The sequence below is a fragment of the Protopterus annectens genome, chromosome 7.part0 (genome assembly GCF_019279795.1).
Source record: "Protopterus annectens isolate FY-2018-M chromosome 7.part0, PAN1.0, whole genome shotgun sequence".
NCBI classification, from domain to species: domain Eukaryota; kingdom Metazoa; phylum Chordata; order Ceratodontiformes; family Protopteridae; genus Protopterus; species Protopterus annectens.
Genome location: NC_056739.1, coordinates 601,452,350 through 601,466,496, shown reverse-complemented (window position 1 = coordinate 601,466,496; position 14,147 = coordinate 601,452,350). Strand labels below are relative to the sequence as shown.

At 39.7% G+C, this 14,147-nt stretch overlaps 1 protein-coding gene across 3 annotated transcripts in view; it reads right to left on the bottom strand.

Annotated features, from left to right (window-relative positions):
• LOC122806621 (collagen and calcium-binding EGF domain-containing protein 1-like) overlaps nt 1-14,147 on the bottom strand; it is an 876,736-nt gene that overhangs the window by 534,679 nt on the left and 327,910 nt on the right. For all 3 annotated transcript variants that reach the window (XM_044077195.1, XM_044077194.1, XM_044077196.1), the window contains exon 3: nt 2,112-2,164. In XM_044077195.1, coding sequence (XP_043933130.1) covers nt 2,112-2,164 — 53 coding nt within the window. The remainder of the gene's footprint in view (nt 1-2,111; nt 2,165-14,147) is intronic.

Genomic DNA, 14,147 nt, shown 5'->3' with positions numbered 1-14,147 from the left:
TTATGACAGCTTTTAAAAGCTGTTTTACCTTTTCCTGCTGTTCTTTAATGCCCAGAACTGTATTCTTTTAGTCTCTAGTGCAAGACCCAGTCTTAACAGCTATTAGGCATCCTTAACAAGCTTTTGCTAAGCACCTCTAAGCACTTTTAAGATTGCATCTCACAGATGTCCTCAATAAATTTATCTTTTTCCCAGTTTTAGACTAATCAAAGCATACCATTGTACTACAATAAGTTCATCTCCCTGTAAAACTTCCTTAAAATTATCAAAATCCATTTTGCTTCCCAATACATTCCATGCTTGTTTTACTATTGCATGCAAAAATATTACTTTTTCCCCCAATTCTTACAGGTTAACAGTATTATGCTGCTCTTTTGCAGGAGGTTAGGCCACTTCCTCAGTCCCATCAGTGGTGCAGTTAGTATTCTAGCATCTGAAGCCATCCACTGATCCGCACACACACACACACAAAAAGGCCCATTTTCCAATCTGACTCATGGAATCAAGTCTAGTCTGTTCTTCCCAATCTACATTTATGCTCCAGAGTTGAAAAGGAAAAAAAATGTCATTCCCCAATCTGTTCTGGTCCATTCTATACACCTCAGCTCTTACTTGAGGAGCAACAGAAAAAAGGCAGAAAAGCTGTTCTGTTCTTTTAACTTAAAAAAACTGTAGCAAACTGCTTGCTACATTTCTAACAAGCAGCTGCTACAGTTTATGCCACTCATGGAGAGTGAAAGTGCTTCACTTCTGACCAAAAATGTAAAATTGGCAATCAGAAATCCCAGCAATGTACTTAAATGGCAGTAATGCATTTGTGACTGACTGATATCTGCCAAACACAAACCCTAACACTTTGCACCCAGGGTAGCTACCTCCTTTGACCTTACCCTATTCAACACCTCTGCACATCCAGACATGATTCAGGAGTTTTACTTCAATCTTATACAAAACTAGTATAGTAGTCTGTAAAAAAAACTGTTAAACTCCAGAGCAGTTTTGGTCAACAGTAAATAAACGTATACCACGGGACAAAAGTCACGTCCCTGCCCTTTCACAGATGAAAAAAAAAACTATAAACAACAACATAGCATGCAGACTTCCTTACCTGAAGAAGTCAGCATTATATATGCCAATGCAATTTATTTAAAAAAATAATATTTCTGAAGAAATATGCATGATGTATCTAATCGAGGTCAAATAGAGTACATTACACATAATGAAATGTTCTAAATGAGTCCAAATATTCAGCTGAGGCGGAATGTCAGGTTCTTTGCCTTATTTATATTCACATTCAACAAAGGACTTACATTCCCAGAGCATCTACAATATAAGTATTGTATAACAGTAACCCTGTACCGGACATATACTAACTGTGAGAAAAGGAACAACTGTATATGATTTCATATTAGCAATCCCAGCTGTCACGATGCAAATATTATTACTACTGTCCTTCAGGATTATGAAGAAGCAATGGCCCCTACTAGATACTAGCATACCTCTCAACTGTCCAGATTTTCACAAAATGTCCAGATTTTTGGTCTGTTCCTCATAAAATTTGTGTTTTTCTGGCAAATCACTGGGATGACATGCAGATTGAAGTCATTAAATAATTGCATACATTTGAGTTTCAGACTTCAAATAATTCAGAAAATGTATGTTAGAACATACCCTGATACCCTAGCAACTTTCTAAGTCGCTAAGAGCAATATTTAAAACATGTCCATATTTTTTGGCCTTTTACCCCCCCCCCCCCCATTTTGTGGGGCTTTGTCCAGATTTCTTGTCCTAAGAGGTTGAGAGGTACGGATACTAGCCCTTCCACCCACATTTCCAAAGAGATAAATAATTTGTACTTAGGCATCCTATGAAACTAATTATGTTAATTTGTCTTATCATAGCATGCTAAACTGTTAAATGTCTGTGAGGAGTCTTTAGTATGCTTTAAGACACAGGAAAATGTTAAGCTTGCACAAACGAATGTAGATTTTACATGATCTGCAGAGAGTTGACAGTTCAGTTCCTGAATGCACTCTCCCATGATGAATCTTGTCTATGATTTCTTCTGTTGATAAGACAATAAAGCAAGGAAAGCAAACAAAACAACTTACTTTCAGGAATACACTGGCCCAGCACAAATCGATAACCCTTGCAGCACTTTCTTCTGAAAATGAAAAGCAAAAAATGATGAAAGAAACATTCTGTAACTGGTATTCTTTTTTGCATTTAGATGGGGATATTGGGGCACACTTAAAATCTAAACTGAGGAAAAGATGCGACACATTAAAAGAAGTCCAGTGAGAAACAGCTATTCCCCTACGGGACAGTAAAAGATCTTAGTCATCAAGCAAAACACGCAGTGAACAATTATAGTATAGAGACTGCCATTTTTATGTTTACAAATCAAATCTACCCCAACATGAAAAAAGGCCTGCCGACAGCAGTCATTTTTCTAGACTTCAAGAAGATCTCGTTTACAGTGAATCCCAGTTTTATTAATTAACAAACTATCAGACAAACTTCCCCACTGATGTAACATCACAGATCTCTAGTTACTCATGCTACAGATCTTTTGCAATTGCAGGTCCACCCTCTTCACCTGAAACTGGCATACTTACTTGTGGGGTTCCAGAAGATTCTGTCCTAGAGCCATTAATCTTCTCCTTATACATCAACAGCCTTCCCCGAGATTTACTCAAGTTAAATGTCATCATGTACACAGCTGAGATTGCCCTAACAAGTTAACCAGAAGTCCATTCACAATTTAACTACTACCCTTCAATGTGATTTCAGCTTAGCTTGGAACTGGATTAATTCTAACAAATTAGTACTTACTAAGCACTGCTTAATCCACCATTATGTTTTTTGGCATACCCAACAGATTAACTTTAGTCCTAGGGCCATGTATCAATGACCCTGCTAGAATAATAGTTAACTCCTGGTGTCATGATGGGTAATTCTCTGTCCTTCCACAACCACATTGAAACTATAACTTGTAAAGCCTTAACAGCAACTCAAGGCAGCCTGCAGGATATCACACCTCCTCACTTCTCAGTCAAGTAAAATTTATTGTTATAAATGTCCTCCAATAAACGTACTCCTCAGAATTTATCATGGTGGTAGGTGTTGTGATATGCAAGAAGGTACTCGCTTCCATCTCACCTACTGATACATTGTATGCATTGGACTTATTAAGGGAGGTTGTAACATTTGCACAGCACACATTAAATCTGCATGCTGCGTTGCAGTTTATAGTTTGTTTTATCTGTGAAAGGGCAGGGTTGTGATTTTTATCCAGGTTGTATGTTGATATACTGTTGACCAAAACTACTTTGGAGTTTTACAGTGGCTTTCCAATAGACTACTATACTAGTTTTGTTTAGCCTTTAGGAATGTATTCTTAGTTATGTGTCGGTATTATTGCTGATGTTTTCTGTCTTTATGCCAGTTTTTCCATGCTGTATCTCTGTTATGTATTGTATTAGCATTTCTATATCTGGTACAAGCCATGGTGCAGGAGTTGGTTTGACTCTTTTCCTGCACTGAGACCCAAGAAAGTGTAACATGAAGAGACATATTTTGTTGAACTATGTTTCTATGTCATCTAAAGACAGGGATTTAATGGTTCCAAGTTAAAATAATGTTTCATTACCTAATTTGACAATTCTGACAATTTTATTTGGGACATTTCATAAGGCAAACTTAAGTTATGATAACTGATGGTATCAGGCACTATTCCTGCATGGGAAACTTTGTTGCTCTCTTCCACTTGCTTTATTTGTCCTATTGGACATAAGTATTAATCCAAACAGGTTGACAGTTAGTGAATAGCTTTGTGAGTACACTTGGGCCAATCAATATTAAGATCACCTAGAATTAATTTTTCAATAATATGTTTGTAGTTATGCATAATAATATCTCTTCTGAAGCAGATTTGTCTGACCTAAGAGAGATATAGAATGTTGTTATACATATTGAATTTTGAGTTAATTTAGGACTTCAACACTATTGATGTCTGCTATTTGTATATAGTGCATGGCAAGGTTAAAAGTATTTCTTCATCTTTCTGTGTGATTTCAGCAATATCTCTGTTATTGTAATTATGTCAGGAGTATATAAAGATATCCAGCTATGTAGGTCTATGGGCATTCATATGACATTTTTAATTCTGAAGGGTTGCTCCAGAAAGGTACTGTAGTATTATGGATGGCAATCCTGGATTAGGGTGAATGTCACCCACATTTTAAAAGTAGTCTGTGATTAGATTTCAGTTGAAGTTTACATTTTTGCAATAAAGTTTGGATATATATGGCTTGTTTACATTTAGAACTATTCTGTTTGCAGATCTTTTAGAGCTAACAGATCAATAGTGGTAGATTAGAATATCTGTGGGTTTATTGAACTCTTAGCGGCTTTTAGATTGAATGCTTGTGTGGGAGTATAAAGGTGATAATGGTATGTATGATTTACTGAGTGGGATGTGGTAGGAGATGAGTAGAGTCAGGAGAAAAAGAAAAGAAAGCAAGACCAGCTGTTGTATTGTTATGTATAAATAAGATTTGTAAATTGCTTGTGTTTGTTTTTCCATCCTAGTGGATAGGATGCTGTTTCCTTTTGGTAAATATAATGTGGAGGGGTGACAGCAATGAGTCATAGTTTGATTACAAGTCAGTGTGTATTTTGTTTTATATCAGACATCAAGTATTTTAATTGTTGTTAAGGTGTTCTGGGGTTGTGGACACAAGTTACGGAAATCATTTTAGATTAACTCAATTTGCAATATTCTAGATAGTATGAATTAGAAAGGTGACAGAAAACTAAACAGTGGAAAAGTAAAGTTACCCCCTCTAGTGTTGAATTTATTAGTTTGGCAAAAATTCTTTGCAGTAGTGAATTACATACTATAAAAATGAGAACTTCTAATGTTACACATTCATATAATCTTGGCTTAAACCTAAAGACTTGCTTGAAAAATGTTAATTGTTGTTGTTTGATCTATTGATCAGCTGTGGACCTATGTAAATAGTTATTTGTTTGTTTTATAATAGATTTATCTAGTGTTTTAAAACCAAAAAAAAAAGAAGAGAAAATGCAAAGAAGTACTATTGTGTAAGACAGAGAGGCACTCTGATTACTGCAGATTGGTTAGAAAAACACAACACAGTGGATAACAATAGTAAACAACTAACAGAAAATGTTACAGAAAGGTGTAAAGGGGGACAAAAGGGCACTACTAACAGGGAATGAGGTAGCTGACAGTTGGACATGAGGAATTAATTTACAAAGGACTGCTATAATGACTTTTAATAATGATCAATACAGACTTTTTATTGTATGGCAGACAATTTGGGAGGAACTGAACATGAAAAAAGGAACTGTAGATCACTGTGTGTGTGTACAGCTTTAAGAAGCTTCCTAGGAACTTGCACAAGTGTATAAATACTGAGCACATGTGAGTCTGACTGCCATTTTGTAGTAAGCTGTTGAGATGTAAGCATGTATGTCTGTATAGTCTGTCAATCATTTGTTTATATTTTGCAATGCTGCTCTCCATCCTGATGCGTTTCTATGTAATAAAGCATCTAAACGAACTACCTTGCCTGCTTGTCATCTATACTAGAGAGGGACAGGCGACATGATGTCAGAAGGGGCATGTGTTAAAAGGATATGGGGCCAGAAATGGATCCAGATTCTTCAGTTCAAAATCGAGAATCACTCAGTTAACATCGGAGGAATATACAGCAGTGAATCATCCCTATTGTATGTACAACTCGCAAAACAGGTCAGAAACGCATTTCAGGTATTAAAACTTGCTCACGCCATTTCTTATTAGCAAAATATGAAATGTGGCATTCAGAACACTCTAAATAAATTTCTAAGTAACAGAAATATCCACAATTATGATGCATTAACAGAAATATTCAAAATAACTATGAAAAATGTGTGAAATAAAGTCTGAATAGCATAAAATGCATAAAATAAGAGAAACAACCACATTTTTTCACTAACCACTACTTTTTCGCATAAACAAATCTACTCAAGTTGTCTGAAGTATATGAAGTGTTTGTATGTTTATGCAGTATTACAGTACATTTATTTCACAAAATACAGCCATATAAAAAATATTTCACAAAGTACAGCATTTTGAAGAGTTTATTGCACATTTGAATGGTATTACAAGTGCTGGCTGTGTGCTTGTTCATGTATAATTACAAGAGCCATATTTTACAATGTACACAGGAACTGGAGCGAAGCAGAGCCACAAAAAAGTCCAGGTAAATCACCAACAAGGAATTTGAAAAATGCTTTAATAGAACAAAACTGCAGCAGGTCAATTGATAAGCACTTTCACTCAATACAAATGATCTTCTTCAGATCACGAGGAGTATTTCTGTATTTTTAATATTTGGAGCGTTTGGAGCGTTTACTCCAGAATATAGCGAGGAGTATTTCTGTATTTTTAATTCTGCTTCGCTCCAGTTCCTGTATTTTTTACTATTACAATTGGCATATTTATTTGGAGCATTTGGAGCGTTTGAATATAGCGAGGAGTATTTCTGTATATTTTACAATGTGTTTGGGCATAATTTGTTGGCATGGCAGACGAATTTCGAAAACCAGCTCCACTTGTGTTTGATAATAATGTTGCAGAGACCTGGACAGTTTTTGAGCAAGAGTACAATATTTTCATACAGGCTGCATTTTCTGATAAAGATGACCTACAGAGGCATTTATTCTGCTTAATTTAGCAGGGTCAGAAGCCATAGAAATTTGTATATGCATCTGCTGTCTTTGAAGGAGAGGGGGAAAACCGTTACATGGTTGTACCAGCTGAGTCAAGGGAGCACCCCGAGTGCTTAAAACATACATTTAGAGAAATGTGTAACCCCAAATTTATATTCATAGGTTCATAGGTTCATAGATTGGTACTAGGCTATCGGCCCTAGGGCCCATGCAAGTCTAGCCATAACAATTCCCTGGATATTTCTTCCCACCATATTTACTTCTCTGGACCCCTGTCTAGCAGGGTGACTGACATGATCCCTGGGGTGTGTTAGAAAAATATGTATTCACATATAAGCTGTTAGGAAAATATGTATTCAAACATTCAGACATATATAAGTTGTGTGGTCAGATATATAGGGAAATGTGTGCTTTAGACAGGAATAAATGTGCTCAAATCTATATGAAGAGCAAAGGTTGAAAAATAGTATAATATGTAATGCATTTAATTCTGTTTTACTAGAATAATAGTAGAAATGAACTTGCATATTATTGCTTGAAGCATAAGCTGCAGTGTGATTAGAAACTTGGCCTTGGCAGCTCGGCTGGCTCATGTCTGTCAGTGAAAGATTATTTTGCAAAGTTAGAAAATAATGAATCTGTGTGCATGTGTATCTTTTCCTGCTTCCACCAGAAGAATGGCCTTGTCGCACTATCAGAGATAATGTCCAGCTGGTGAACAGAGAGACAAAGAAATGTATTAAAGAGACATTCATCCATTGTATTGAGCTAATCTAAGAGCCTTGAATTGGCTACATCCTCGGAAGGACATTGTGATTGACCAGGTGCTTTGCAAGGCTGTAATATTCTCATGGGAAAAAGATTTTTGAAAAGCACTATCTCAGCAGCACTTTTCATAAGTTACTATGATGTAAAGACCCTGTCACTGACCACGTCAGTGAGGTGGGCAAAAGCTGATTGTAAATGATATAAAATGGCAAACACTGCCTAAATAAAGTTAGACAAAATTCTGTACAAGTTTGTGTATGGTTTTTTGCCTCCTAATGTACATTAGAGTATACGTATAGTAGATACTTGAGTTTCCTGCATTACTGTCTGTTATTGACTGTCATTTTAAAAATGCCTAATGATTTTTACAGTCTGATTTTAACAATTTATTTAACAGGTGAATTTCCTATCTCCCATCCAATCATCAAGGTTCCTTTTGAAGAGGGCCAATGAGGCACTCTGCTTGACATGTATGAGCAGTCTATTCCAGAGTATGGGGAGTCGCTGGGTCAGGAACCTATCCCTCCAGCATGTTTTGTTCATTGTGATGGCAAGGTTAGATCCCTGGAGCGTATGGCTCTGAGCCAGAGTCCCTTAGTGTTGGCCTGTACTTCAGAGAAGTAGATGCCAAACAAGAACCCTGAGGTACTACACTTGTAACTTGTCTGGAGCTGGATTTGGAGTCGGCTACTTTAACAGTCTGGGTTCTGTCAGTAACCAGTTGGCAACCCATCGAGTGACGTAAGGATTTATGCCGAGCTTAGTAAGTTTATCTATGATTCCAGAGTGAGGGATGGTGTTGAAGGCCTTGGCGAGGTCCAGATAGGCTGTGTGGACTGACTTACCCTCGTCTACAGCTCTGGAGACTGATTAGAAGAAGTCAATCAGATTCAGGAGACAAGATCGGCCCTTCACAAACCCAAACTGGGTGGGGTCCAGTGTTTGAAAGTCGCCAATGTCTTTGTTTATAAGTTCCATGATAATGCGTTCCATGCCCTTGCAGATCAGGCTTGTCAGACTGATGGGATGGTAGTTCCCGGGATCCAAGGCGGATCCCCCCTTGTGGAGTGGGATAACTGTAGCTGTGTGCCACTCAGTGGGCATGAAGCCTGAGGTGAGGCTATGATTAAACATGACACTTAGGTGAGGTGCCAGTTCATTTTGTAGTTCATGTAGTACACAGCCTGGGATGTCATCTGGTCCCATGGATGCTGTATTCTTAGCTTTGGAGAGTGCAGCTTCTACGTGTGTGACCGTGATTACCGGAATTTGGCAATCTTTTGGTATTGAGCTGGGCCCTTTAGGGGTTGAGAGGAGGGTGAAGTTGGCACTAAATCGATCTGCCAGGATATTGGCAATATCATTGGGGTCAGTATATTTAATGCCATTCTGTTGTAGCTCAGAGCAGATCTGAGCATTGCCATTTAGATTCTTGACATAATTATAGAATGCCTTGTGATTGTTTTTGGAATCTTTGGCAATTTTATTTTCGTAACTAGATTTTGAGGATTTTATGAGGGATCTCAGCTTCTTACTGAGGCTGGTAAGGGACTTTTTGCATCCTGTTTTTTTCCTCTTTTCTGCAACAGTTTCTTCCTTCTGTTGTATAGTTTGTTTATAGCAGGGGCCCACCAGATTGGCTTCCTTTTTTTGGAGAAGAGTATCTTGGTTCTATTTGGGATGGCACAATTCATGCAAGAGTGGATGTGCTCGTACAGTGCCTTACTGTAGGATTCTGCAGTCGAACTTTCAGATCCCGTCTGCATGGGTGTCATGAAGTTTGTCACTTCTGACTTCAGTAGCATGAAGTTGGCTTTGGAGAAGTTTTTTAAGGAGGTTTCCTTACTGGGGGTGGGGGTGAGATGTGGATGTCAAGGGTGATTTGCTTATGGTCAGACCTGACCAATGAGGGGGTGACCACTGGTGTGGAGCATCTATTTCCCATGTTGGTAATGACCAGGTCTAGGATATTGGAGCCCCTGGTGGGACAATGGATTAGTTGATCCAGGGCGTTGGAATTTATGAATTCCAAGAACAGTTGGGATAAGGAGTTGGTACCCGAGTAGTTTTCCCAGTTAATGGCAGGGTAGTTGAAATTGCCCAGTATTAGGGTGTTTGGTTGTATCTTAATATTTTCCAGTATGTTTAGAAAGGTGTAGTGAGAATCTTGGGGCATGGTGGGGGATCTGTAGCGAGCTACAATTTGGATTGCAGTTTTACCTAGTGTTAGTTACACCTGGAGAATTTCAGATGCATTGTGTTGGGCAGCTAGCCTGGAGGTGTGAATATCCTTGGAGAATATGGACACTCCTCCACCTTTAGTGTTTTGGTCTTGGTTTTGTGGCCGAAAAGAGTGGTAAGAGTTGTAGCCTGGTATTGCAGGGATGCTCTCTGGAGCCTTGAACCAGGTCTGTTACTGCACAGATGTTGATGTTCTCCATTTTTAGGAGTGCCTCAAGAGAATGCATTTTGAGGTTTAGACTTCTAGCATTGAGTAGCATTACCTTCAGATTTTGCATGCTTGTATCTGTTACGGTGGTGGTTTTATCCTTTGAACCTTGCCTAAAAAAGGCACTATAGGGGTGGCAAGAGCTTTAGCCAGTAACCTGAATCCCAGGGGTGACAGGTGCAGACCATCTCTGGCAAAGCATCGTGGTTTGTCGATCATGTCTTCCCAGGCAGACAAATACTGGATCCCCTTTGAATGACACCAGAAGCTTAGCCAATTGTTGAAGTCAATCATTTTGTCCTTATACTGTGGTATCATTCTGGGCGAAGGCAGGATGCTCCTCAGGGCTAGGGTCATACCTGTCTGGGCCACATGATCCAAGAGCTCATCCATGTCGCTTTTCATGTAGTCCAGGGAGGTGCGTCTTAAGTCATTCACTCCAGCATGGACAATGACAGAGTCGTATTTGTACTTGTTGTGGAGTGACTTGAGTGCATGCATTATGTGGTGGATCCTGGCACCCAACAGGCAGTTGATTGTAATTTTCTCCTTGTTCAGCCTGGTGAGTGGGACATCAGTGTGCCTGACTATAGAGTCACCTATGACTAAAGTGTTGGGTACATTGTCTTGCCTTAGGGGCTGTTGTTGGGTGGCACACTGGTGTTTCCATTACAATGGAAAGGCACTTATTTTACACAAGGGATCAAAAGCCTAGTGAAACTTTTGCAGTACATATAACTGGTATGAGAAACTAAGCTAAAACGTGCAGATTTGGTGATTTAAGGGATGAGTTGAGAAAAGACAGACTTGTGTGCGATATTAAAGATGATGCTGTGGGAAAGATTTTGCTTCATGAAAGTGATTTAACCTTGAATAAGGCCATTGAGATTTGTCAGATATATGAGCTTACAGAAAAGCACACAAATATGCTTTCAAATGAAAGTAGCTTTGGAAGATACTGCAGTAAAGCCCATGTTGATAGTATGCAGCACATGATTAAAAGAAATAGGCAGGGGCGGACCGTGCTATCGGACTGCGGGTCTGCAGCCCCCTCAACTTGAAAGTACAGATAAAATAAAAAATAAAACGAAAAAAAATTTTGGACTTCGCGCATGCGCACTGCTGCTGAGACAGTCTAGTGCATGGAGCATGCACACGGCAGTCCTGATTGAGAATCATGGACAGGAGCGCTCCCACAAGTCTATGCAGTTTTAAACTGCATAGACTGCCTGGGAACTCGCTGGGGAAACGCGTCGAGGTCGGACTGCAACGTCGGCAGTCAGGGAAAGGACCAGATTGGAGTTTGCTGCAGGGGAAGATCTCGCGACGGGCAGGGTCGGATTTGCGTGGGATTTACTTACTGGATGTATGGTGGCTGCAGTCTCGTCGGGATTTACGTACTAGATGGTGGTTTTGCGGACAGGGATTTACTACAGGACCAGGTAAGTGTGTGTGGTTTTGCATTTACTACAGGATGTGGAGTGTGTGTGGTTTTGTAGTTACTACAGGACCAGGTGTGGTTTTGTATTTACTACAGGACCAGGTGTGGTTTTGTATTTACTACAGGACCAGGTGTGGTTTTGTATTTACTACAGGACCGTGTGTGTGTGTGAAAATGCCTCAGGTGGGATGTACTGGTGATTAGACTCATGGTGGTGTGGTAGGGAATACCTCAGGCTTGAACCCTGTACCTTGTATGCAGGTGTTAAAGACCTGAATTCCCTACCCACCACCATTTGTAAAAAAATTGCAGATTTTTGCCTCATATTTGATCTGATCTATTCCTCATAATATCTGTGGTTTTTAAATATTGCAATGCTTGAAATTTGATGGTGCAGTGGTAGCATTGATGCCTCACAGCTATAGGTTCTTGGGTTTGGTTCTTGGCTGGGGTGCCTTCTTTGTGGGGTCTGTATCTTCTCCCTGTGTTTGTGTGGGTTTGCTTTTGTGTCCTCCCATGTTACAAAGACATGTCTGCATTATTTCTTCCTGGGCCTCTGCTGAGAATTGTTTTGTTTTGTTCCAAGCCAGACTGTCCTGATTAACATAAAATTGACAGGCATTTGAATTTCAGACTACAGGTTTCTGAATGTTTAATTCCTTGCATATTTGATAGTGCAGTGGTAGTGTTGTTGCCTCACAGCTATAGGTTTTCTGGTTTGATTCTTGGCTGGGGTGCCTTCTGTGTAGAGTCTGCATCTCCTCCCTGTGTTTGTGTGGATTTGCTCTGGTGCCCTGTCATTTTACAAAGACGTGTCTGCAGTATTAATCCCTGGGTCTCTGCTGAAAATTGTTTTTGTTCTGTCAGCAGTAAAATTGACAGGCATTTGAATTTCAGACTTCATGTTCTTCAGAATACATAGTAACACAACCTTTTTTTTCTAGTAATTTTCTAAGTTTATAAGATGAATATTTTAAATTTGTCCCTATTTTTGGGACTGTATTCCCCCATTATTGGCTTCGTGCAGGTTTTTTTGCTAAGGTTGACCGTTATGGCAAGAACTTAATTCACTGAATATGTTTGAGGGCTGTATTCCCTCATTACTGGGTTTGTCCAGGTGTTTTGTACTAAGAGGTTGACAGCTATAGTGAGAACTGAATTCACTAAATGATAGCCATTTCAGTCTTCCTCTCTTTTACAAAGCAGCTGATTTGGCATAGTGGTATGTTACTCTGACTGTTTTGCTCAGGGACCTTGGCAGTAAAATGTATGGTGGTAACACAACATTTTATTCTAGCAACTTTCCAAGATTATACAAGCAATGTTTAATGTGTCCCTGGTTTTTGGGCTTTTGACCCCCCCCAAATACATTTTGGCTTTTTCCAGTTTTCTTGTGCTGTGAAGTTGAGATGCAGTTGAGTATTGAGTAGATTTTACAAGGAGCTGAGAGCTGCAGGGGAACAGAAGTTTAGTGTTTTGCCTTGTTAATACTATAGCACAACAGGTTGTGTACTTCAGTTTGATAGATATTGCATTCTCTTTTGATTGGGATAATCTGTAGAACTTTCTGATGAACTATATGCCACAGAGTATAGCTGGAGTTTTTTAAGGCGGTCAGCATATGGCATCTGCTTTAGGCCTGTGATTCTTTTAGTGAGGTATTTCTGTGGCCTTTCCAGCTGTTGCAGATGTCTTGTGAGGTACATACCAAATAGGGAATTATACTTTATAATGGGTCTAATGAGGGATGAGTACAGTGGGGCAATGACCTCCTTTTTTTCTGGATGAAAAGCCCTTAGTGATGATGTGTGCCACATAGAAGGATTTCCTGACTGTTGTGGCGATGTGGTTATCAAAAGTGAGACCACTGTCCACCTGTGTCCCTAAGTCTCTCATCACACTTTCGATGTTTAGTGTCCTGTCACCTATGTGGTAATTCATGGGTACATGTTTTTTTCCAAAGGGGATAACTATATATTTCTTGGCATTAAGCTTGAGCCCATAGCTCTGGCACCAGGCATCTGTTACTGTAAGGCCCTTTTGTAGAATATCCACATCATTTGGGGATTCAATAATGGCTCCCAGTTTGCAGTCATCTGCAAACTTTGTTAGCCAGAGTCCCTTAGTGTTGGCCTGTACTTCAGAGAAGTAGATGCCAAACAAGAGTGGTCCCAGGACTGAACCCTGAGGTACTCCACTTGTCACTTGTCTGGAGCTGGATTTGGAGTCGGCTACTTTTACAGTCTGGGTTCTGTCAGTAAGCCAGTTGGCAACCTATCGAGTGACATAGGGATTTATGCCCAGCTTAGTAAGTTTATCTATGATTCCAGAGTGGGGGATGGTGTGGAAGGCCTTGGCGAGGTCCAGATAGGTTATGTGGACTGCCTTACCCTCACCCACAGCTCTGGAGACTGATTCGAAGAAGCCAATCAGATTCAGGAGACAAGATCGGCCCTTCACAAACCCAAACTGGGTGGGGTCCAGTGTTTGAAGGTTGCCAATGTCTTTGTTTATAAGTTCCATGATAATGTGTTCCATGCCCTTGCAGATCAGGCTTGTCAGACTGATAGGACGGTAGTTCCCGGGATCCAAGGCGGATCCCCCCTTGTGGAGTGGGATAACTGTAGCTGTGTGCCACTCAGTGGGCATGAAGCCTGAGGTAAGGCTATGATTAAACATGACACTTAAGTGAGGTGCCAGTTCATTTTGTAGTTCATGTAGTACACAGCCTGGGATGTCATCTGG